The sequence below is a fragment of the Harpia harpyja genome, chromosome 12, assembly GCF_026419915.1.
Source record: "Harpia harpyja isolate bHarHar1 chromosome 12, bHarHar1 primary haplotype, whole genome shotgun sequence".
Taxonomy (NCBI): domain Eukaryota; kingdom Metazoa; phylum Chordata; class Aves; order Accipitriformes; family Accipitridae; genus Harpia; species Harpia harpyja.
Window position 1 is genome coordinate 11,151,472 of NC_068951.1, and position 24,193 is coordinate 11,175,664.

At 42.1% G+C, this 24,193-nt stretch overlaps 1 protein-coding gene across 5 annotated transcripts in view; it reads left to right on the forward strand.

The window, feature by feature from the left end:
• AUTS2 (activator of transcription and developmental regulator AUTS2) overlaps positions 1-24,193 on the forward strand; it is an 800,615-nt gene that overhangs the window by 208,302 nt on the left and 568,120 nt on the right. For all 5 annotated transcript variants that reach the window (XM_052803418.1, XM_052803416.1, XM_052803420.1 and 2 more), the window contains exon 2: positions 3,195-3,404. In XM_052803418.1, coding sequence (XP_052659378.1) covers positions 3,195-3,404 — 210 coding nt within the window. The remainder of the gene's footprint in view (positions 1-3,194; positions 3,405-24,193) is intronic.

A 24,193-nucleotide genomic window follows, 5' to 3' on the forward strand; every position in this document is an offset into this window, starting at 1 on the left:
TGTGATCTCTAGTCAAGCTAGTTTTAATGCATCCTATCCACCTGTGTCTAAGCTCTTATTCTTTTAACATGTCCTGTTGCAGCCCAGTCTGCAGATGAAGAATTTAATATATATTTCTATATACATATATATTTTAAGGCCAAATTGTGTGTCGAAAGCAATGAGAGGTTCTACCATACAATTCAATAATACAAGGTTCTGACCCACAGCACTCTGTAATTTTCTCTGCAGCGATGTCAGCTGGTGAAAAGCAGATGGCTGTTCTAGAGGAATGTGGTTGTCTAAACACCAATCTTTATGTGTACATTTCATAGTAAGTCCACCCACCAAACTGGATTTAAGGCCCGCTTTCACAATTTGCAGAATGGCAAGCTGTGTACATATGGAGCTCCCTTTCCTGTCTTTGGTTGTGACCAGAAGAGGCACCTTATTTTTGGAGATTTCTGCAAATTGTTCCTTTTTTTTCTTGGAAGGTACATTTTCATCGAGTTTGCAGAAGGCTTTGTGAATTTGGTGTCACTCATCTCTGCCATAGGTATATATGCAGATTCTTTCATCCCAATTCTGACATGAGCTAAACTTTCTTTAGGTGTATCTGACAATTCATGAAACTTTATGCAGTTGGCTAGAACATGGGCTTCTTATGGAGGAGGTTATCCCAGATATGCCATGCCCGTAGTGATCTGCAAAATTTGACTTTGACCCATCTTACACCCTCTTTAAAACTAATGGGCACTAGTAATTTCTTGATGGCAGTGCTAGCCCCATTAGACATTTTATAAGGTTCTGGAAGCCTGCCACTGTTTCATTTAGATCACTCATAGCTGGGGGGAGGGGGGGGGGGGGGGGGCGGAGAATTCCCACAAAAGCTATTTAGTCATTAAGAGGTTTTTTTTTTCTCCCGAGAAAGTTTCCCTTTCTTCACTCCTTCATTCAACCTTTCACATTTCGAGTGAATCCTCTTAATAGCATTTCTATCTACAAATAAGAGCTCTGTGTTTTAGCAGAAGCCCTGTGCTAGTATAATGTACTACTCATAAAGCATTTGATTTTTTTTTATAGTGATCTGAAAAAAAAATTATCATTAGCAGTGTGATGATAGTTATCTTAAGGCACAGATCTGTTCTATGATAAAATATCTCTTTGTTTCAATAGAGTGCATTGAAAAAGTTGTAATTCTGGTGCGTTTTTCCTGTGTTGAAGTTGCTCTGTGGGAATTGCAGCGTTAGTTTTCTGGTTTATTTCGCCAAGCGTAGCAGAATAGGGCTGAGTGTGGGAATGGCTGTGCAAGGTGCTCTGCATTTGTTATCTAGGAGGTCAATGTGTATTTGTAGTTGCTCCTTTTATGAAGCTATTGATGTTGAGCATTGGTGAAATCGTTACTGCAGTATATGACACCTGAGAATTTGCCTTTGTGCATTTATGGCGTGTATCTAAATCTGAAACCTTCCTGGGAAAGGAGACAGAAGGTGTGCTCAGAAAACTGATTCTTCTTGCTTTGGATTTCCTTGGGCTTGCTCTATAGGATCTCTCAGCTTGTGTACAGTGCTTTTCACAAGTAGATCTCAAAGCATATTATGAGGATCAGTGCTACTACTGACTTCTTATTTAGTAGCTGGAGGAACCAGAGAAGAGAGACATGACATTCTTAAAATACTGATCCTGCTTTATAGCTAAGGATGCTAAAGATTTTTTTTCATCAGCTTGGATAAGGCTCCTAACTTTTCTTATATGAATAACACTGTGTGAAGAAAAGCTTAGGGTATTTCCCATGGTGTCTTAGGTGAAGAAAAGGTAGAAAAAGTGTCTTATAGTTTCTGTTCTGTACTCCCTTCTTTAATGCTTGTAAAATTATTCTTTTTACCAAGTATCAAATTAGAACGTCGACTGTCTTCAGTTTAATTAATCTTCTCATTGGTTTTAGTTATGAATTTTGTGAAGCTCTTGTGTTCTAGATAGGCATTTAGGGAGCATTCTTTAATTAAAGCCAAACTGATTTTTGCCTTTAGGCATGTTTGGGGTTTTTTTTGCATTAAAAGGTGGAATAATTTGAATTATATTCTCCTGAACCTGAATCTTTATGTGGCACAGGGACCAATAGCGCAATTTCCTTCCTGCTGTTGGTTACAATATTAAGTGACAATAAACAGCAGCATGAGTGCTTACAAGATCACATAGTACTTCATGGTAGGGCATGGAGAGCTTCTGGTTAAAGCAGCCAGGTATGTTAGTAGAGTATGCTTAAAGTATTACTCTGTTTAACTAATATGCCCCTTATATGGAAATACTCTACTCTTACTTATGGAGTTCTTGGAGTAGATGTGATTTATGAGATTGTATTTATTAGATGCACAGTATGCATTGTAATTTACACCTTTCCCATAGCTTCTAATTCTTCTCTCCTAATGACCCTCCAGCCTCCTCTTCCTCTGCCTTTAATTCTGTTACTGGAAATTTTTTTTTCAAGTAACTTTTAGTTGAAACAAAAATACAAATTCTTTGTGTTGCAGGTTATCAGTAAGAAGATAGCTTAGCTGTAGGCTAAGCGACCAAACTCGCATTTATGTTGTAAGACTTAAGTGGTTTTTTGTAGACAGCCATTGATTCTAGGGTTTAAAGAAGGGTCAGTAACAAAGTTTTCAAATACAAGGGGTTTTTTGCACTTTTTCCCTGCCCCAAGAATTGGAAATCTTCTGCTTAGGTCAGGCTTGCGAGAAACGTCCACTGAAGTCAATTGAGATTTATTGGCTATAATTGGATTTAGATCAGCTCTTGCCTTGGCTTGTCAAATATAAGAAATAATAAAAATATATGTGAAAAGCCAAGCCTTGTTTAAATCAAAGATAATTGTTAATTTAAACATCATAAACATATGCTGTCTTCTAAATGCATGCTCTCTTGATACATGAGAAGTTTTTGAGAATTATTAGGTTGATGGTATGAAATCTAAAGGAGTATGTGTCTGCTTCCGTGCACTCACTTCATCTTACAGATTTTATTTTGCCTTTGCCTATCTTTTGATTAAGTGGACATCAGTGAAGACTGTTTTTTCCTTTTCAGGTGACTGTAGCATTGCCTTGAGAATAATTTGCTCGTCACCTAGAATTGCTGCTTAAAGAGGTTGACCAAATCAGAGCCATATCTTAACCGCTGTGCTTTTCTTCTCTTCCTTCCCCCGCTCTCTCCCTCTGCAGAAGGATGTAGCTCTGAAACCTCAGGAACGCGTGGAGAAGCGACAGAATCCTCTAGCCAAGAAGAAACGGGAAGCACTTACCAATGGGCTGTCGTATCTTCCGAAAAAGAACAGACTTCACCACCACCAGTACAGCTCTGACCGAGAAAATGATCGTAATCTTTGTCAGCACCTTGGGAAAAGGAAGAAAATACCGAAGGGCCTCAGACAGGTGGGAGACAGGTTATCTGTTTCGGGGCGGGAGGGCTTTGGCTGTTGGCACGTGGTATGTAGAAGTGGATTTCTCATTTTGTGGAATCACTTATTTTAACCCCTTCGTAGTTGTTTTATTCTTGGGCTCTCGGGTGCTACTTGGTACTGTGTCCTGGTACTAGAAGAGATCTGAGTGGGAAAGCAAGCAGCGTATTGATGCTAGAGCTGAGTTGATTACTAAACGTGCAAAGGTTGGAAGGGCTTTCCATAGACTGGCTGTGAGACTGTCAGGGCAAACAGATGCGGTCTCTGTATTACGTTGTTAGGCCAACTTTGTACTGCAAATATGTCTTCTTGTCTTTAGACTTTGTACACAGAAGCATAAGACCCCCTCTGAACATCAAGGGCAAGGTGAGGTAATTGCGAGAGGGGCAGCTGTTCATCAAGACAAAGTTCTAAGACTGCTTACGGTGCGAGGTGCTGACTGGCAGGATTTCAGTGGTACTGGCGGGTGCTCTTTTGGGTTACTAATCACCTACCCGTAAGCAAGAACTTCCTGCCTTCCCAATGCTGGTGTTCCCTTACTGTGGTAGCTGTGGTGCACATGTGACAAAAGTGAGCATGTAGCATCCAGGGTTGCAAAGCTTGAGGCTGGAAATCTTGGATTCTTCTTCGGGACTGTGCGGTGTTGTGTTATGTTTTGTAAAAAAAGAAGAAAGCATGACAAGTGTGATTTATCTGGTGAGCAGGATACAGAAGAGAGTGCTGTATTTTGCTTTTATTAATGAATAAATATCCCTTGTGTGTTTGTTATATATATAAGACTAAATTAGAGCTGGCATTTTAAGCATAGCATCTGCCTGGCACTGTCTGCAAAACTGAAGTCGAAAGTAACAGTAAAGAGGTCAGCTTTGACCTAAATTTGAGTGATATTACTGACTCTTTAACGAAAATTTTTGTCTGCTGGAGATGGTTGATATTCATTGAATGAGTCTTCATCCTTGCTTAGTGCAAACCAAACATTGCTTTGCAGAGAAACTTTCAGAAAATAGAATTCTCTGCTGCTCATTTTGTGAGCTCAGGGAAACGGAAGGAGCATTGAGGATCACAAGTACATCAACTTGTATTCAATTTTGATATTTAGAGTTACAAAAGCTGGTAAAAAATATGTTTTCATGATTATTTTTAAGCCTACACTGTATATATAAATAAAATAAGAGATTATACAGTGCTTCATCAAAGCAGACAAATTGTAAAATGCCTGTTCTGCACTACCACACTCATTAAATGTATTTCTTCTAATTTAATTTTACTTTGTGTTTCAAAGGGAGGTGGGGAAACTCTTCAGGATAGTTGATGCGATGTTTATGCTATAAGTAGAAATTGAAGGTTGCTGTGTTTCCTTGACTGTTTTCTGTGTTCACCTACATGGTCTTCTTCACTCTGTTCCTTTTTAGTATGTCAAATGGTAAATGTATCTGGTTAGTGCAGTAGGAACTGGCCTTCATAAAAGCTGACTTTTTGCACTATTTGATTCCCCTGGCATAGCCTACTGTCAGGTGAAACCTTTCTGCCTAGTACTTAAGCTAGGAAGGAATCAGCCTCACTGCTGATGGAGGTTATTTGTGAGGTTATGTTTTTAGGAATAAATATACACTGGCTTGGAAGGTATTGAGTTGACAAATGTCATGGAAAATGGTTTTCCTTTTAGCTGATAAATCTGAGTACTCTGCTTAATTCCTGAGGGATAAGGCTGAGAGGAAGTAAAATATCTTGCTCAATATAAATTTAATACGTTTGGTAGGGGCATAGCTCCTTAGATAAGAACATTTTAGTCTCATGAACAGTTTAGGTGCTGACAAATCCAAGTGGCTTTGGCACTTAGACGTGGAAAAAAGATGTCATGGAAAAGACTGTAAAGCTTATTTGAAAAGACATGCCCACAACTTTATAGTATTTCTGGTAAGCATTTTCTGTCTTCTTTCAAGACAAATGGTGAAGACCTTGAAAAAAGGAGGAGAATGGTAAGTTCCGAAGATGGTTTTCTCTGTTCATGTAACACTTCCTCCTAGAGTGACTCTTGGCTGCACACCTTGGGTTTGTTTTCCCACGCAGCTCCATCCCACTGAATTCCTGGGCTCTTGATGGAAGATAAAGTTGCTTGTCAATCTTCTTGGATGACAACAAGCCAAGGACGGGGGCCACTGTGTTTTGTGCTTGACAAAGTAGGGCCATCCAAAGCCAATTAAAGTTCAGTATGCTTCTGGGTATCTATGGTGTCCTTGCTGTATTAGGGCTATGTATTTTATATGTAAACAATGTATCTTGCCCCTGTTGTCCCAGGAGGAATCCTGAATTGTCACATGTGAATATTATAATTGGATGGCAGGCTGCAATCTTGATGCTGTCACTTGTGTTCCTGTGCTGGCATAAGACCTTGGCTGCAGTCTGTCCCTGTTGGGAAATTTTTTATACCTGGAGATCTTGTTCGTTGTTCTACTAGTCGTTAACAGTCTTGTCTGATACGCCTTTCTGTGAAATCTGTTATCTGCTGGAAGTAACTCTCACATGCAGGATTTACGGTACGAAGCTCCCTCGTCAAACAGATTTAGTTCAAGTCAGCTATTGGAAGGACTGCTAATTAGTTTTCAAAGAAAGTCCTTGCAGTATTCATGCAGGTATTTATGCAGCTATGCTGAAATGCCTACAGGTTTATTGAAATCCAGAAAATGTGAAACTGTAGGTTAATTAAGGCTCATATTTTACTAGCGAGAAGACTTTTGAACTCTGCTTTGTGAGCTTTTATAAATGTACTTATTAAATGCCTCAAGGAAATTTTAGTTGGCGTTAAGCAAACATAAGACTCATCAGAATATTTCTCCAGCGTTTTAAATTTAATTCCCTTTATGTTAAGTGGTGATGGTGTGTTTTTATGTGTTTTCTGTAAAAATCATTTGGAAATCTTAAAGTTAATATTTTTAAACTAGTAAAAGGGTGGGGAAATTTTTTAAATAGTTTTTAATGAGTTTTTATTCCTCAAGGTTTGAGCAGAGTGAGGCATACTAGGAAACAATGAGTTTTCATTGCAGGAGTGTTGAGAGTGTTTTGATAGTGAGAAGGAAAGACCATTTCTCTTTATTCAGTGGGTGTGTGATTTGGAAAGAGCAGAAGGCACTGACTTTTGCTACCTCTACGCTTTCCTTCATTGTTTTCTTTATATGCTGGGAGGTTCATACGCCTTCTTGCAGAAAAGGATAATCTTTGGCATATGCTCCTAAAGCAGCAATCTGTGTGCTGGGCAAGTGGTATGTTAGCTGGCTTACATATATATGAGAGCTAACTGCTGCTGGGCTCTACCTTAACTGGCTGATTCCAAAGACACTTGCAGAATATCAGATCCCAATCCCAAATACCGTGTGAGCACAAGGAGGTAGATAAACTGGTAATAAATAAGGGGTAGATGATGAATAAGGGGAAGAAAACCCATGATGGAAGGATGAATTAGGATGTAAATTTTAATGAGATAAAGGAAAAATGGGAAGAACAGCAAAAAAAGATGCACCCCTGACTCTGGCAGTCATCAACTACAAACTATAAACTATTAGCTTGAACCTCATAGTCCATTACATGAATCAATTAAAGGGGAGGGTGGGAAGTATTGAAGCTTTTCCTTCTCAGAATTAAGTCCACGATCGCCTTGTCAGTCTCACCCTGAATTTATACATCTTAAATTTGAGACTGCTAAGGCTTTTGATGGCTGGTCTGGATGACCACAGTTGTCCTCTGTCATTGTTGCTTGCAAACATCACATTGTTAATTGTGTTGCAGATTTAGTTATAGCACACTTGTCCTCTGGTGTAGAGATGCTTGTGTACTTCAGCGCAGCAAACGTCTGGTGTGGAGGGTGAAATAACCGTTGTGTGACCTGCATTTAATCACGCTTACAGTCAGGAATGACTTTTGCACACTCTTAGACAAGCCTATACATGACAGGTAATGAGAGTAGAGCGGAAGGTGGGTGTTAGCTGTATGGTTTGTGGTGACATTGGTCGGGGAGCTGAGCAGATGGGTTTGATTGTCACCGGCAGTGTGATTCCAGTGAGAGCTGACTGTGGTGACAAGCGATTTACAATGTGCTATTTACAGTTTGGGTTTGCAGTCTCTCAATGACATCTGAGTGCTCTTTAGCAACTGCTTTCATTACTGCTTTTCTGAGAGCTGTTAATTGAAAATGAAATTGTGGGTGGGCTTTGGGAGTGCAATAGCAGCTACAAGTATTATACACAACCATGGAGAACTGTTTAATTTCTTTGACTCTCAACTTGTAGCTCTGTGCAGCAGCAAGGGAAAAAAATGTGTGTATGTTTGTGCAGTGTGAGGTCCGACACCTTGGAAATACTGCATACAACATGCATACACCCAAAATGAGTGATAAAGGCTTGAATCTCCTTTTACATAGCTGCTGTGATTTGGGATTACTTTACTGGCAGCCAGTGGATTTCAGTGACTATAAAACTGCTAAAGATCAGGAAGGAACGTGGGCCATGAACATAGCTCATGCAGGACAATAGAGGGGCTTGCAAGCTGTGCTTGGGTGTGTTTGGGCTAGTTTTGCACTGTTGGAGGTCTGGCTCTGTATGACTGAAGTTAAAGGAAACATTGCTGCCAACTTATAGAGTGTGGGTGAAAGTCACACATCTTAGGAGTACCAGCTAGTCATCAGGTCAGCAATGATACTACCATGCGTTAATGGAAATTGCGATAATGTTTCTTTCCATTCTGTTTGTAAAGAGAGAGAGAGGTGTTTGGGTGGTGGGTTTTGGGGTTTTTTTTTGTTGTTGTTGTATTTTGGTTTTGGTTTTTTTTTTATTTCAAAGTACTAGCACAACCACTTTGAAATTACATTTGCTGTTTGTGTTGCAACCTAGATGGCATGGTTTGATTATGTGCAAGTGTTGCCAAAAGGTTGAAGTCGCCCTAAGCAAATGTCACAAGCAACAGGACTTTGCAGGGGGCACTGGTTTAATGAAACTTTGTCTGCGTTGGTATTGTGTCATCCGAGGGCATTGTTTATTTGGATTTATTTGTCAATCCACCTTATTAACAACATTTAATTTGAAAAATGAACCGTGAAATGATGAAAAAATCAGATTACAGCATTGAAAGTATAGAAAGGGCTATATACAGGTAACTGTGCTTTGAGATTACATCACAGCGTAAGTGGATGTAGTAATATGGTGGAAGAAGATGCTCGTGCTAAAGGGAGATAGGTAGATCTGGGCTTTGAGAAGCCTTTGTAGGATGGAAAAGGAGGAGCACATCTGTGGGGAAGGAGAAGGGTGCAGGTCCAGGCTGGGCAGTGTGGTTTTTCGGAGGGGTAAATGTTACACAAGGGTGTGCATATGGAGGGATATGCCCAAAGAGGGGGCCTGTTGTGTGCATTAACATCATCTGTGCCTGCTGCTGTCCAGCTCAGTGTTATATAGTCTACCATCATGCTGTTAAAGCATTGAGTGCTTCGTGCTGGCCTGTCAGTAATTTCATCCTTGAAAGGGAACCATACTTTATTTTGTACACATGCACAGTATGTGAATTTCTGTATGTGTGAGAGAACGCGTGTCTAAAAGCTGGGCTGCTATTCAGTTGCCCCTCTCATTTCCCTCTCAGAAACCGCCGCTGGTGACAAACAGTGCTTGAATTACAAGCGTTTTGTGATTCTCAACTGCTGTTTGCTTCTGATCAGAGGCCACAGAAATCTCCAGCTGCACTTAACCCGCAGTCACCATATCCAGTGCGTCATCTGTGAAGGCACCCAGCTGCTCGAAAGCATCCAAACAACTTCTGGACCCTGCTAATATATAATTGAGCTCAATGGGCACAGAAAAGATTGTTGTTCTCTATAGAAAGGACTGAAAAATGATGTGTTGCTTCATGTGCCTGTTGTTCTGCACCGCATATCTCCCCCTGGTTTAATAAAGTTCCTGAATAGGCCCTTTGGATTCCTTGAAAACACACACAAAAACAGGCACATAATGTGAAATCCAGAGCCATTCACAAAACCAAGCACGATGACAGGATGCAGCTAACATTTTCCAAGCGAGGCGAGGAGCACGCTGAAGCAAACACCTGCATTCATTGATCAGCTGCTCGTAGAAGCTGCCACTTTACTGAAGATTTGCCTGCAGTGACGTGTCACGGGCGTTTCCCCCCCTTATAATCACCAGTTTCACCTGCAATTTTTCAATAAGCTATTGAATTATACCTCTCTAAATGATACACCGCAAATCCAGCAGGTCCTAATTGCTAATGATGGTTCTGAAAGACTTTCATTTGACTGTAATTAGGTTTGCAAGCAATCAGCTGCCCTTATCAGAATTGAAAACACATATAATGTAAAATACGGGCTGGTGGGAATATAGTGTTTTCTTGAGGAGGGAGGAGGAAGATGTTTTATTAGCAGAAGCTGTGACATATTTTAACACCTTGAAAACATCATGTGTGAAATTAATTCTGTTCAGTATTATACCATCTGGCAGTGTTATTGTTCTGTATATATTGCCATGTAAAGTGTGCTTTTTTCGTCTGGGTATAAGCCTGTGTTTGAAATAGTAATCATGAGTCAACTTGATTACTAAGGATGTTATCCCTGCTAGATAGGTTAAAAATACATATTGGGAAATCCCATGGACTCAAAATGGCTTCCCCGTGGAGAGCTTCACTTGCAGGGCTGATGAAATTGGAAGAAAAGGGCCTTGGTTTTGCCATGCCGCTCTCCTGTGAATTAATATATGTGCTCAAAGGTAAGAGGAAAACTATCCAGGTATTGTTTTTGGAAGCTCAAGTAGAAAATGCCTGTATCTTAGACTCAGTACCACGATAATTGTTTAATAATATACTACTGTTTTGGTCTTGTCTCTATGCTACTGCATTGAACACCCAGCTCAGAGCCTCCTGTGAGAGCTAACAGACATCAGCAGCTTGTGTCTTCAGGCTCTGATGTAGGCACAGAGGGTTCCCATTTGTAGACGCAGAAGAATATAAGCTTAAAACATGGTTATAATCTGGTGTTTGCCCACTCTGGCTAAAATATCAGCTGTTTGACAGTGTGGATTGCCTCTTAACCAGGACTCAAACATGGGTGTTAATACTTGATATGGTGACTGGTGTAATTATCGTGATAGTGTTACTTCTAGACAGTAGAGCTTGTACAGCCAAGGCAGAGCGTGGAAGAATTTAGGTCATATCTAGAAACAGGAATAAATGGTGGGATATCAATATCTCCCACGTTTCTCTGAAGCCGATGGTGTGAGCTGATTGCACTTGGGGTGTGGCAGAAGAAGGGTTCCTCTGCCCCCTCTGCTTTTGCATGCCATTGCTGTTGTGTTGCAGGTGATCAGGTGTGTAAGAAAATGAGCAATGTTGGCACGTTTTTATTTCTAATGCAAATCGTGCCACTGCTTTGCGATCTGCCCTGCTGCATCTCACTTTGTCTTTTGGCTCCAGTTTATGAAGCTATGAAACAGAGTTGCCAGAGAGATGTCACCACCCTGTCACCAGACCAGGTAATGCTGTTGGGAGAAAGTGCCCCTGTGTGCACCACTCACCCACTCCATCCAATGTAACAAACTCCCCGCAAATTCCAAACTGAAAAAAGATTAAAACCAGTGGCTTTTGGGTTAACCTAATTATGTTAATCAATTAGATATCTTGAGAATAATAGTAGAAAAAATTTACTGCGCACGGAGCAGTTACTGTCTCCCAGGATTATCTTTTTTCTTTTAATGTTGGCACCCTACTTTAATTGAAAACTTAAATGATTATTAAAGGTGCCATTTTGGGAAGTGAACCATATTTTAAATGTGTGATGCAATCAATTGCTGTCTTAAAAGTTCCTAAGCATGTTACCAATAAGGAATTAAGCAAAAAATTAATTTTGACTGAGGCTGCTTGGAGATAAATTAAGCTCTAGCTTAAGTGCTATAAGACAGTATAATAAAGTGACCATATTGAATTAAAAAAATAAATCTTCCAGCATTTTTTAAAAGAGATTTTTTGTCTTCTAGAAATACAAAATTCTACAAATACAACTTCAGTCTAAGCCAAGACTTCTGACCTGTAGATTTGCCTCTATATTACTGGAAGCACAGTGGTTCATCCTCAATTTTTTAATGAGAAAACCAAAGTGTTGAAGCTATGTTACTTAATTCTTTTCTCCCCACAAACTCTGCATTCACACAGGGAGGAGGTGTAAGAGTGATGTATTTAAATGTGGCTGTAGCATCCAACAGCACACTTGTGGGTGTGCAGCATCTTTCTGGCGCAGGGCCCGGCAGCGGGCACCATGGGGAGCGGGGGTCTGCACGCTGGTGCTGTTCCCGCTGTAACACCCAGTCAGGCAGGCAGGTGGGCACGAGGGGCTGTGATACCTCGCTGCAAGCACTGCGGTTTGGGAAGAGCTGTGGGAGCAGGCGAGCAGCCTCAGGAGCGTCTCAGGCTCCTGTGTGATGCTTTGACTCTTAGTTAGGCTTTTGTAACCTTAGGTCCAGCTCCTGAGTGCCATAACTGCACAGATTCGGGGCATAGACCTAGGCCATGTGCTTGAGAAACGCATCGGGACACTTCTAAAGTGTCAGTGAACAACACTCGGAGGAACCGCTCCCTTACCAAAGCTCCCTAGTTTGGCCTTTCCAAGGGGAACACGACGGCAGGGCTAAAGAGGCAATTCCTTGAATTAAGTAAGTAGGATATTTTCCTATCTCGTCGTAAACTAGAGGCAGTACTCCTGCTTTTGTAGCTGACTCGTTACAGTCACTCTGAAGAGGAGGGAGGCTGTAATTTCCTTAGGTCTAAACAGCTGCTTTTTGGCTGAGATTTATTAGAAGTGGAAAGTAACTGGCAGCGTGAGTGGCAGTGTTACTGCAGCCTGGTAAGCTAAAGCAGTGTAAAATTCAGGTACTGAGCTTGCACGATTGCTTCCCCAGTTTGCAGTGCTTTGTGGTGCCGTGGTGGAGGTTTTGAGCCTTCCCTGGATTTCGCCTGGCAGTGGCCGTGGAGAGGCAGCTCTGGCCAGCCCCAGAGGCTACCTATGTCCTCAGAGGCCGCATGCTCCCACCGTGGCGGCACGGCGTTGCTGAAAGAAATGTGTGTGTGTGTATTGTTAAACTTTCTGCTATTTATTTCATTTTCAGCAAAAACAATCTGTGCATAAAGCTCAGGAAAATTACTGATAAACTTCCTCAACCCTGAGGAGGTTATTCACTACTTTGTGTGGTTTCACAAGTGGGAATGTTACATTTCTATAAAATTAAGACATTTCAAATTTTGTTTGTGCCTGAACCCACTGAAATGGAACAAACTTTTAAATGTAAGTCCCCGTTTCCTATGTTTAACTCTTTTTTGTAGTATATGAAGTATAATGCACTAGGAAAGCCTCCTTTGTCATTAGCAAAAATGTGACATAGCTTTATTTTTTATACTGAGCTTGCTGTACTCTTGAATAATTCAAAGGGATATTTTGAATCGGTTCCATTGCCAGTTAAAGAACGCAGGATGGCCATTACTGCATAAGGCCATGACTCCTAAAACAGACAAAGCAAAGTTGTCCTTTTACCGTGACCTTCCCCGGACCAATTTTCTCTGCTCAATATTAAAATACAGTGAGGTTCTATGAGCAAAAATGAAAGAGTTACCCTTGAGTAACAGTCTAAATATTTTAATAAAAGTATTTTAATCATAAAGCAGGTAGATTTTATCCTAGCCATATGAAGCAGCAAACATTTGGTGCATGAAAATTTTCCATGGTACTCTTTTTTATTTTTACCAACTATGCTCACCATTTCCTTCTGAACAGGTTTTATTCTGATCTAGTTGAACAAAAAAAATCCCATACTTTTAGGAATAAAAATAAAAATCAAGTGCCCAAAGCAGGCAGAGGGTTAATAAAAATGGAAATTGTGTTAAAATTACTAATCAATCTGTTTAATGTTTTATAGTCTCCCCTCCCCCTAACACATGTTCTTCTCTTGTAAAACACCTTATTGCTTCCTGCTTGTTTATCGGCTTTTAGCAAGTCAAGCAGCTTTCAAATTGCTTTGATGTTAATTTTAGAACTTGTTCAATAGGACTTGCTAGGTGAGGGAAAATAGCTCATATGTTTAAGAAAATAAATTAATAGACAAGTGCTCTGTGCTTTGGTTCTGAAGAAGGAAATGACAAGATATTGATGACTTAGTGTTTTGTTGTCAAATAAAAGCTATATTTGGGTGGCACGCTGCTTTCAGTTTGGAAGACTTGATATTAGTTGCCTTCACTTCTCTTGATGATAAAGAAGAGTTATGTGCTGAGGACTGGTCCTCATAATTGTAAAAGGAGTTGAATTTCAATACCTCTTGTGCCAAAGTAAAAGATTCAAGAAACAGGGATTTTGCCTTAGCCCACAAAAGCTGTTACTAGAAACCAGCCCTTTGGATCGTGGGTTACCCCAGCTGTTCCATTTGTTCTGCTCTGGACTCTGGTCCAGCCTGAGCTGCACTTACTGTATTCAAGTGTTGTTGCATTAAGATTTTAACTGCAGCTCAGTTTGGGGATTTACAAAAAATGCTCTTACAATTTGGAAAAAAACTCTAGCTGTCTCTAAATAAAACTGCCACATACTCAGATCTCAGTCGGTCAGTCAACGTCGAGACATAAGCCCCGTGCAAGAGAGCAGTAGGTAGCTGTGGAAGGGTGGGAGTTGAGGATCGGGACCACTCCCTCTGGCTGTGGATGTGGGCTCTGTGGTCTCTGGCAAGTCACAGCCTCATTTCCCCATGTTCATCCTGTATGTAAATTGCATTTAATCATTAAGAACTTGTCTACCAATTCCTAATCAAGGCACAAAGGTTTAATCAGAGAATTTGTGCAGTGTTTGGAGATCTTCAGATGAAAGGTTTGGTACCTGTGTAATAAATGAATATTAATAATTTCTAGTACAAAGTACTTGTAGCCATTACAGCTGACTGTGGAGTTTGTCAAAAACCAGTGCTGTGTTGAATGACTGGAGCGTACCTATCAGGAAGCGATGTAAAACCTTCAGCTTATTAGTGGCATTGTATTTATAAATTAGTAACAATACAGAGAGGGGGAGGGTGGAAGGTGTATCATTACAAAATGCTTTTGAAAGATTTGAAGTAAAATTTGCGGTCTGATGTTTCCTATAAGAATTGCAGTGTTTTTGGTGATGGAAAGATATTATTTTCTCTATTAAGGCTTGTGCTTCCAATGTTTTAAATGAACCTGTACTCTAGTATGCAATAAATAAATGAGCAATAAATGCAATAAATAAATGAGCTGGAAGGTAAAGATGAAGAGCATAACATACCCCCCTTAATCCAGGAAGAATTAGTTAGGGACCTACTACGCCATCTGGATGCTCACAAATCTATGGGACCTGATGGGATCCATCCAAGAGTACTGAGGGAACTGGCAGAGGTCCTTGCCAAGCCACTCTCTATCATCTATCAGCGTTCCTGGTCAACAGGGGAGGTCCCAGAGGACTGGAAGCTTGCCAGTGTGACTCCCATTTATAAGAAGGGTCAGAGGGAGGATCTGGGGAACTACAGGCCTGTCAGCCTGACCTCGGTACCGGGGAAGATTATGGAACGGTTTGTCTTCAGAGCACTCACATGGCAACTCCAGGAAAAGAGGGGGATCAGGCCCAGTCAGCATGGGTTTACGAAAGACAGGTCCTGCTTGACCAACCTGGTCTCCTTCTATGACCAGGTGACCCACCTAGTGGATGAGGGAAAGGCTGTCGATGTTATTTTCCTAGACTTCAGCAAGGCCTTTGACACTGTCTCTCATGGCATACTCCTTGAGAAGCTGGCGTCTCGTGGCCTGGATAAGTGCACTATTCACTGGGTGAAAAACTGGCTGGATGGCCGAGCCCAGAGGGTAGTGGTGAATGGGGTGAAATCCAGTTGGCAGCGGGTCACGAGTGGTGTTCCCCGGGGCTCGGTGTTGGGCCCTGTTCTGTTTAATATCTTTATTGATGATTTGGATGAGGGGATTGAGTGCACCCTCAGCAAGTTTGCAGACGACACCAAGTTGGGAGGCAGGGTCGATCTGCTTGAGGGTAGGGAGGCTCTACAGAGAGATCTGGACAGGCTGGATCGATGGGCTGAGGCCAATTGTATGAGGTTCAACAAGGCCAAGTGCCGGGTCCTGCACTTGGGTCACGGCAACCCCATGCAGTGCTACAGGCTTGGGGAAGAGTGGCTGGAAAGCTGCCGGGCAGAGAAAGACCTGGGGGTGCTGGTTGACAGCCGGCTGAATATGAGCCAGCAGTGTGCCCAGGTGGCCAAGAAGGCCAACAGCATCCTGGCCTGTATCAGAAACAGTGTGGCCAGCAGGAGCAGGGAGGTGGTTGTTCCCCTGTACTCGGCACTGGTGAGGCCGCACCTCGAGTACTGTGTTCAGTTTTGGGCCCCTCACTACAGCAAAGACATTGAGGTGCTGGAGCGTGTCCAGAGGAGAGCAACCAAGTTGGTGAGGGGCCTGGAGCACAAGTCTAATGAGGAGCGGCTGAGGGAGCTGGGGCTGTTTAGTTTAGAGAAGAGGAGGCTGAGGGGAGACCTTATCACTCTCTACAACTACCTGAAAGGGGGTTGTAGTGAGGTGGGTGCTGGTCTCTTCTGTCAGGTGGCTGGAGATAGGACAAGAGGAAATGGCCTCAAGTTGAGGCAAGGGAGATTTAGGTTGGATATTAGGAAAAATTTCTTTACTGAGAGGGTTGTCAGACATTGGAATAGGCTGCCCCCAGGGAAGTGGTTGAGTCACCATCCCTGGAGATATTCAAAAAGCGAGTGGACAGGGTACTTCAGAACATGGTTTAGAGGGCATGGTTAATGGTTGGACTCGATGGTCTTGAAGGTCTTTTCCAACCGACATGATTCTATGATTCTATGAAATACTGAAAACGACCCCCTCAAACTTTCTTCTTTATAATAATGATGCATTTTGATATAATTATTGCTGGTGTACTGTTACTGGTTTACAGTAGGTACCAGTGGGTGTGTTGTTTCCAGAAGCAATAAGTGGCATGGCATCTTGCATCTATTTTAGAGTGATCATAAAGCATTTCCTGGAGTAGAACTGTATGAGATTGTAACATCGCGTTGGGGGAAAGAGACCTTTACCTATCAATAGCAATGCAAGGCTTGTAATTTTAAGTCTTTCTAATTTAAATCATGAAAATCTGTTTTTCATGAATAATTCAGAGATCTGATTTAGTAGAATTATTTCCAGCCCATGTATATTAAACAGCCAACCTGCTATGCCAGTTCTGTTTAAGACACTGTTGGTGGGGGTTTTCTCTTTCCTGCAGAAATGATCATCTTTGTTAGAAAATAAAGCTGCTGTGGTATTTTTTCCTTTTGATTGCATGAGGATTTTTCTTTAAACCTTGTAGGCTAAAATTCAAGCTGAAGAAAAATAAACCCCTTACTACAGGAGCTCCTAGAATTCAATTTGAAGAGAGTAAACCTTGTACTATATCCATTAGGAAAATGGCAGTATTCTTCCATTTCCTGATGTTATTCAATTACTTACCCTGCTTCCTGCTTTTAGTGTAAACTGTATATTTTAGCTCATGACCTTTGACAGCAAATTGAATCAGAAGTGGAGATGCAATGAAAGTTGTTTTTTTTTAAAGACTCTTTAAAAGCATCAATGTGTAGGAAATTTGGGGGTTTGTTTTGTTTTGTTGTTTTTTTTTTTTAATGAGCTTAGCTGTGGATTTTGTAATGTAGTGCCTTTTCCTCAGAAAAAAGGAAATTTAAGTTAATGTCCTTCCTTCTTTGCCTTGGAGAACAGCACCGTCTGCATAGCTGCTCTTGTTAGTACATGCCTGCTGAAATTAGCATTGCATATTTTAGTTAATACCAATAAAAGTGGAGTTTGTTTAATTTAGAATCAAACCCTTGTTTAGATTGGATTAGCACTTTAAGAAAAATATTTAACTTGTAAAATGATGTAATTGACACAAAGTGGTTACAAGTCCAAAGTCATCCTGGGCTTTGTTTCACCACTGTCGTGGCCTTTCTCTTCTTGCCCACTCCCCACTTGCAGATTTTTATAGTTTTTAAATTATTTTATGCAGTTTAAAGCCTTACGATGGAATGAAAAAATATCTTTTTCTGTGGAAAGTCATCAGAACAGTATAAACTGGAGTTGCAGTTGTGTGGGTGGTAAGAGATCTGAGACATCACCTGGACAAACCACACAGTTTCTTGTTTATATAAGATTATAAATTTTCAACATCTCCAGGTCTGTTGCCCCTTAAAAAAGAGGGGGAGCCGGGGGAGGAGGGAAGTACAGAAGTGTTTGGACTAACAGTGCTGCAAATATCCTCTCTCAATAAGAGAGGCAAATCTCCACATACGTTGTTCTAATCTTTAGCTCCTCCTAGATTGTAGCTCATTTACAAGCTTTCGATCATACTATTTCCCTTACACTTGTGAATAGTGTGAACACAGAAAGAACCCCAAAACAACGTATTCATCTGAAGCTTTCCAACATAGGTACCCCTAACCTACCTAAAACTCTGCAGAATCCATTGGTAAGAACATCAGTGCTGCCCAGATCAGCCAGCCCAGCCATACCCAGTTCCCTGCTCCTGATGAAACTTCTCACACACGGTGTTCCCTGAGCTTTTCTATTAACAGTTGAATGAGACACTAATAGTTCTTAGCTTTATCTGACCAGAATGCCTTCACGTCATAGTTCCGCCCAAATTTATCATTTTTACTAATCCTGTGTCTTTATAGAATAATGACATTTTGAGGGGAGTAAGAGCCCATTGATGTATTCAGAACTTTCGCTTGGATTGAACTTGAACAGAACTTGAATTCAGTAAGAAAAAGTCAGGAGGTGTCTTAAATTTGTTTATTCCAATGTAAAGAAGTGGACACCCCCTTGCCTTCCCTTAGTTACAAAAGCAGCCTGTCCCTCACCCCAGCTGGTGTAGTATCTACTTGCACTGGAAGTGCAATCTCTTTTTCTACAATGAATTGCAAAATTTTCAGGGCTGCACATAATGGTAAGTTGTAGCATGGTCCATCTTGGGTTTGTGCTAGGAGAGAGCCTGGCTTTTCTGCATATGTATTTGTCTAACCTGGTACAAGAGCTTTGTTGCCTTGGGTTGTGTTGTTCTGCAGGCTGTTCCAAGATAACGTTTTAATTCTTTCTTGTTCTGGCTCCAGCAATGCCAAGTATTTGTTGAACATCTGTCAGCATGTTCTGATTACTAACCTAACTTCTGCTCATTTGTGTTCATAAAAACATTTGAGCTTCGTAACAAGCATGTGTAATGGTTCCTCACACGACTAGTCCCACTGAAATCCAGTTGAGAGCGTTGACACAATCTTACCCCAACTGATAAAGCATTGGCAACTCCTCCTTCAAAAGCATTGCTGCACTTTCTGTGCTGCCTGGACCTGGAAGGTGACACAGCTTATAAATGGTTGTGTTTAATCTTCAAGCTCCAAAGCTCATCATATTTTGGGACAGACTAGAAAATACAGGAAATGGACACCAGGACTGTTTCCAAATTTGGCATCTGTAATAAGAAAGTCATGATCTGTCATATCGGTGCAGCATGGTGCCTGTTGGCTGTTGTGTTACAATACCAAGAGAAGTGTGTTGAGGAGCACAGAGTAACATAAAGCTGGTGAGATCAGGACCTGTAAGTGCTCTTCTCAAATCTGCTATGGAGGCAGGTCCCTTCAGTCCAGAGGCTGTGGGGTCTGCATCCTTGGAGATTTGCACATCTCCCTTGAGCAGCCTGATCTCTCCTGAGCTGAATCAGCCTTGCTTGGAGTGGGGCTTGGATGTGGTCACCCCCGAGGGCCCCTCCAACCAAAACTGTTGTGTGTTGCACTGAGCAAGTAATTTCTGGGAACAGAAACTGCCGTTTATTACTGTTATTTGGTGTCTACTATGGGGCTGCTAGTGTAATATGTATAACAAGCAACTCTGAAGCCAGCTTGGGAAATGGTCCCTGCGTTTGGGTCTCCGAAGGCCTTCACTTCATTGTTAGCACACAGTTTTTGCAAGTTGAATTAAAGGACAGATCTCCTTTTTGGACTATGTGTAGTCTGCTGGGCAGCGAAATGCACTTGGAGCTGTTCTCTCAAGTCCTATAACCTTTTACTGCAGATACTATTAATAAAAGTATTAATTACACCATTCTGGAATTAGGATTTCATAATGAAACCTCAAACGGAAAACTCAAGCCAGGTTGGCCAAATGTCATGAAACACTCAAACTTGAGCTGCGAGTAAAATAAAAGTCTGAGTTGCTTTAAGGTTTATGGTTAAAAGAACGTAAAACTTTTCAGCTTGTCCAAGTTTTGACAGAAAACCTTGCAGTACTTGGCAGGCCTGGCTGGGTTTCCTTAAGTGTGAAATGCAAGATAAAACTGGTGACTCGGAGCCAAGCACAATGAAACGAAAAGGTTCTCCTGAAACAAAGAGAAATGGAGATGCACAGATTTTTCTCACAGCTCCCCTTCAAATCCTAGCCCGGTTCAGTGGGGTGCGCTGGCTGGAGCATCCCCAAGAGTGGCATGGGAGTGCTGTGGGAGAAGGTGCAACTGGAAGAAATACTTGGTCCAGTGACGCGGCTGGTGAGGGCAGCTCTGCTGACTTCAAGGGAGCTGGGGTGTTCTGCCAGCTGAGGATTTTGCCCATTAAGTTACTGTTCAGTTGTAGAGCAAGCTCAGAAGTGAGAGAAACTCTTAGAGGCTTTCTCATTGTTTTGTGATGCGTACAGCAGTACCAACATACAAGCTGTAATTAAAAGCTGTTTTGAATACATTTCAAATGTTTGACTTGGATGGGAAGGGAAAGGCAATTTTCAGTCTGTCCTTCCTTTCACCCCTTGAACTGGGACTTCTACAGCCTGTTAGGCGAAATGAAGAACTTTTTTTCGTTTTCGATCCAGAAAGGCTTTTTAAGAAAAAGGAGTGGTTGTTAAAGTATTTGGGAAGATTTTGCTGACAATAGATAGAGTTGCATTTGCACATGTGGGGAGCGGGGGGGGGTCAGCCATTTGACATTTCTGTTCATCCAGTACACTCCAGAATTCTGATTATTTACAGTATTTTTAATCTATTTAAATTACTTCAATGCTTAGAGTATTCAATTTTAAGGACTTTGACTTTCTTCCTTTACTTTGACTTTCCTCCTTTTTTTTTTTTTTTTTTTTTAATGTCCTGGTTGAAGTTTTGTGCTAGCAGGGATGGGTTGGGGTCAAAAGAAGGTAAATAGCAGTTGGTGGGTTTTTCTCCAGAGCCCTTTTATCTATGACTGGAAGAGTTTAATTTTTCATTTTTACGCAAGACTTTGTAACTCTTCTGGAAACTGCTGCTAGCTCTTTCACATCAACGTGAAGCTCAGTCATGCTAATGAAAGCAGTTTCCTGGGGCTTCAGTGGACTTTTGGAGCAGGGAGGAGGACGCGTTTCCACTAGTCACTGTGCTGGGGCAATTGGCTTCTTTGACCCTAACTCCCTGAGTATGATGAATTGCAGCCAGGTTCCTCTACCACCAGGTAATCTCCACTGTAACATTTTGTAGTGACTTTTGTAGTCAAAACCAATTTGTAAGGCAGGGGAAACACTCCTTTTGCGCCCTAACCTGATCAATAATACAACTTGCACCCTTGAGCTGGGCTTTGCTGAAAATCTAGGAATATGGATGGACTTTGCCCAGCTTTCTGGGATTTTGCCCCAAGTTGATTTAACCAAATCTTTGAGCGTTGTAATTTTGAGATCTCTGATCTCAGTAAGGTGAATACGTTTGCAATCTATGACTTAAAAAAGGTGCTTCAGCTAAAGTCTGGGACCTTAATGTCACGGCTCTTTGGCTTTGAGCATGCCGCTATTGCTTCTCCCAGTTGCCCTGTGAACTTGGGGGGAGCAGTTTTTCCCTCTGCTTGTCCTTCTGCCAAATATCTGTGTTTGCAGTGCACGTAAGGCCTGCAGGTAGGATACCTCCACCAGCGGTGCTCCAGTCGTGCCTGGAACTGATGCAGTATAGTCCTTAGTAGCTCTTCTTTAGGAGTCCATGTAACCCGCTCCTCGTTCCCACTTGCTGCTCCTTCTTCAACAGCAATGTATTGTCTACGATGGCATTTATTTGTCTTCCAGCGAACTCGGAGCGGTTTAAATATAGGTACGGGGCGGGTGGGGGTGTGTTCTTTCGGCGGTGCCCCGCTTTGCCGGCGGAGTGCTCGTCCCCGCTCCCCTCCCTGCGCGGCGGCGGAGGGGCCGCTCCGGCGGGGCCGCCTCGGCGGGGCTGGGGCTCCCTCTGCGGACCGAAGCGGCAAAGTGCGGGGTCCCTGCTCGGAGCACCCCTCGCCCTGCGGGCTGCAGCCAAAACCTGCCAGCCCTGAACTTTTCCCTCTTCCCCCGTCCCCGGGGTTTTGTCCCCTCTTTTTCCTGCCCGCCCCCCCCAGCCCCCCCGAGGAGCATCTGCATTTCAAACTAAGCCTTTCTTTTTATTCCCTTTGACAAAGCATGCTCATTTAGGAAAGGGGGTGGTTTTGGGGGTTTTGTTTTGTTTTCAGTGGCATTGCGGGGGGGGGGGAGTAGCAGATTCCAGTTTTGATCAGACAGATGTTAACTGGTCTTCCCTGGCTGCCTCCTGCTACCTGAACAAGCAAAAGAAAAAGCAAACCGATATGAATGGCAGTTACAGGATCTGTTGACAGGGAATCAGAGTTCCACAATATCCCAGGTTTATTCTTCTATCTCCCCAAAGTAGGACAAAGGTGTTGCAGCCCTTGCTGTGGTGTATATCAGCATTGCTTGTGCAGAGCAGCTGTTTGACTCCATGCATTGAAGTCGGTGAGAATCTGAAAATGTTCAGAGCCTTCCCACAGGTCTGATTGCAAGATCGGAATTGAAAGTGTAAATATTTATTGACAGGCAAGAGGCTGAAGGTGTGACTTGCTAAGAGTCAAGCATGCTTTACATTTCTATTTGAAAATAGAAAATCTGTGAGAGAAAAGCAGACCTGTGGAGCTGCCTCTCCCCCTTTTCTGCCAGCTGCTCAGACTGCTCGGAGTTTGGTTGTAACTGGCTCAGAACGAGCGATGCATCCTTCTCCCACTTCTGGTAAGACTTTAGTTAACACTAAATTTGTTAATACTTTGGAGATAGTGATAGAAGCCTTTCTTGGTGAACCAGAAACGGCATTTCTAAAGGTGTTGCTTGCCCCCTTCTTCCTTTGGGGAACTCCAATAATGGGAGTGTAAATGTCAATACTGTTAAATGCTTTCTTGTTCCTGGAAGAGGAAAGGAATGGAGGAGAGGTTTGTGCTGGAAGATCTGCAGGGTCTGGTGTAAGTGACAGCCTGTCTCAGCACCCTGAGGGGTCACTGCCAGGAAGTGACAAAAACCAAGGAGCGGGGATGTCCCGGGAAGCTGGCAGAGCCCAGCAAGCTGTTGGGGTCCCCCTGCTCCTCCTCTGAAGCTCGTGAGAGCTTTGGCTATTAAGACTTATTTGCAGAAGAGCAAGTGAATTTGCAGAGGGAACACCATCACATTAAGCATCTTCATAATCATCTCTGGGCATTATTGTACGTGGCTGAAGCTTCAAAAGCAACACTAGCTCCCTGTTGTCACCACCTCAAATACCAGCTTTCAGAGTGCCTAGCTGAAAGGTGGAACTACAGTTTTACTGGGTCCTGTACTGTGAAATATTACAGGTTTTTTGCTGCCTTTACAACGCCAAAGCAAATTAGTAGCAGGAGAACTGACAAACTGTATTTTGCCTGTGATCAGCCTTACCAATGTATTATTCAGCCGTGATTATTTTTTAATCATCTAAGAAGTGTAGAAACATTTCAGTGTGGCTGGATGGGAGTGGTGGATCTCACTAATTATAACATCTTTATTACAAATATGGATAAAGTTGAAGGTTAAAAATGATGTGTCTTTTCTAGTGGAGTAATTAGTTATATGGAGTGTAGTCAGAGATGGATATTAACGGTTTTATCTTTTTTCCAAGCATTTAGAGAAATGCCATGAAGCTGGTAAAGGGCATGTCTCTGTTTAGTAAACCTGCTATAACTATGGCAACTAAAGAACAGCTGTTTCACATCTTTCTCCCCCATTTCCCCTTTACCGATGAGGAGCAGAGTCCTGACAGACATCTAGCACAGCCAGGCTTTCTGTAGACTTTGATCTTCTGGTTGGATTCTCTGGTGTCTAATAAGGAATAAGCTTATGCTGCAGTCTGTCTTACTGTGGAAACACTTCATGCTCCTCTTCTCTATCTTGATGCTTCCTTTCAGGATTCAATAGTCAGCTAGTATCTGAGATCACTACACATCAGTCAAACTTGGTTGCAATTAGTTTTATAATGCAAAATCAACATAATCTGCATTAAATTTGATAGGGTAGGTGAGCTGAAAACCTGGAGATTGACAGTTAATTTGTTAGGCTGAGCTTTTCATTTCAGCCTATTGAAATCGAGTTCTTCCAGGTAGACTGGTAGGCTTAAATTGGTGCATTCAAATATGTGTCAGTACTTAAATTTTACTACCTCGAGGACAGGACACCAAAAGGTTGATTCTGCTTCTGGAAGCACCGTAGTTTCCGTGCCGTGCATTGATGACCCACACGCTAGCTGGACTTCAGCTGGGCTCGCTGCATTCTGTTGGATTTGAATTGCACTCTCCAGTAGGAGCACTGTGGTCACTCCAGTTCTGTTCTGGGGCAAGAAAAGGAGAATACCAGTGGCTTTCGGCTGCCTGTGTTAGCCTG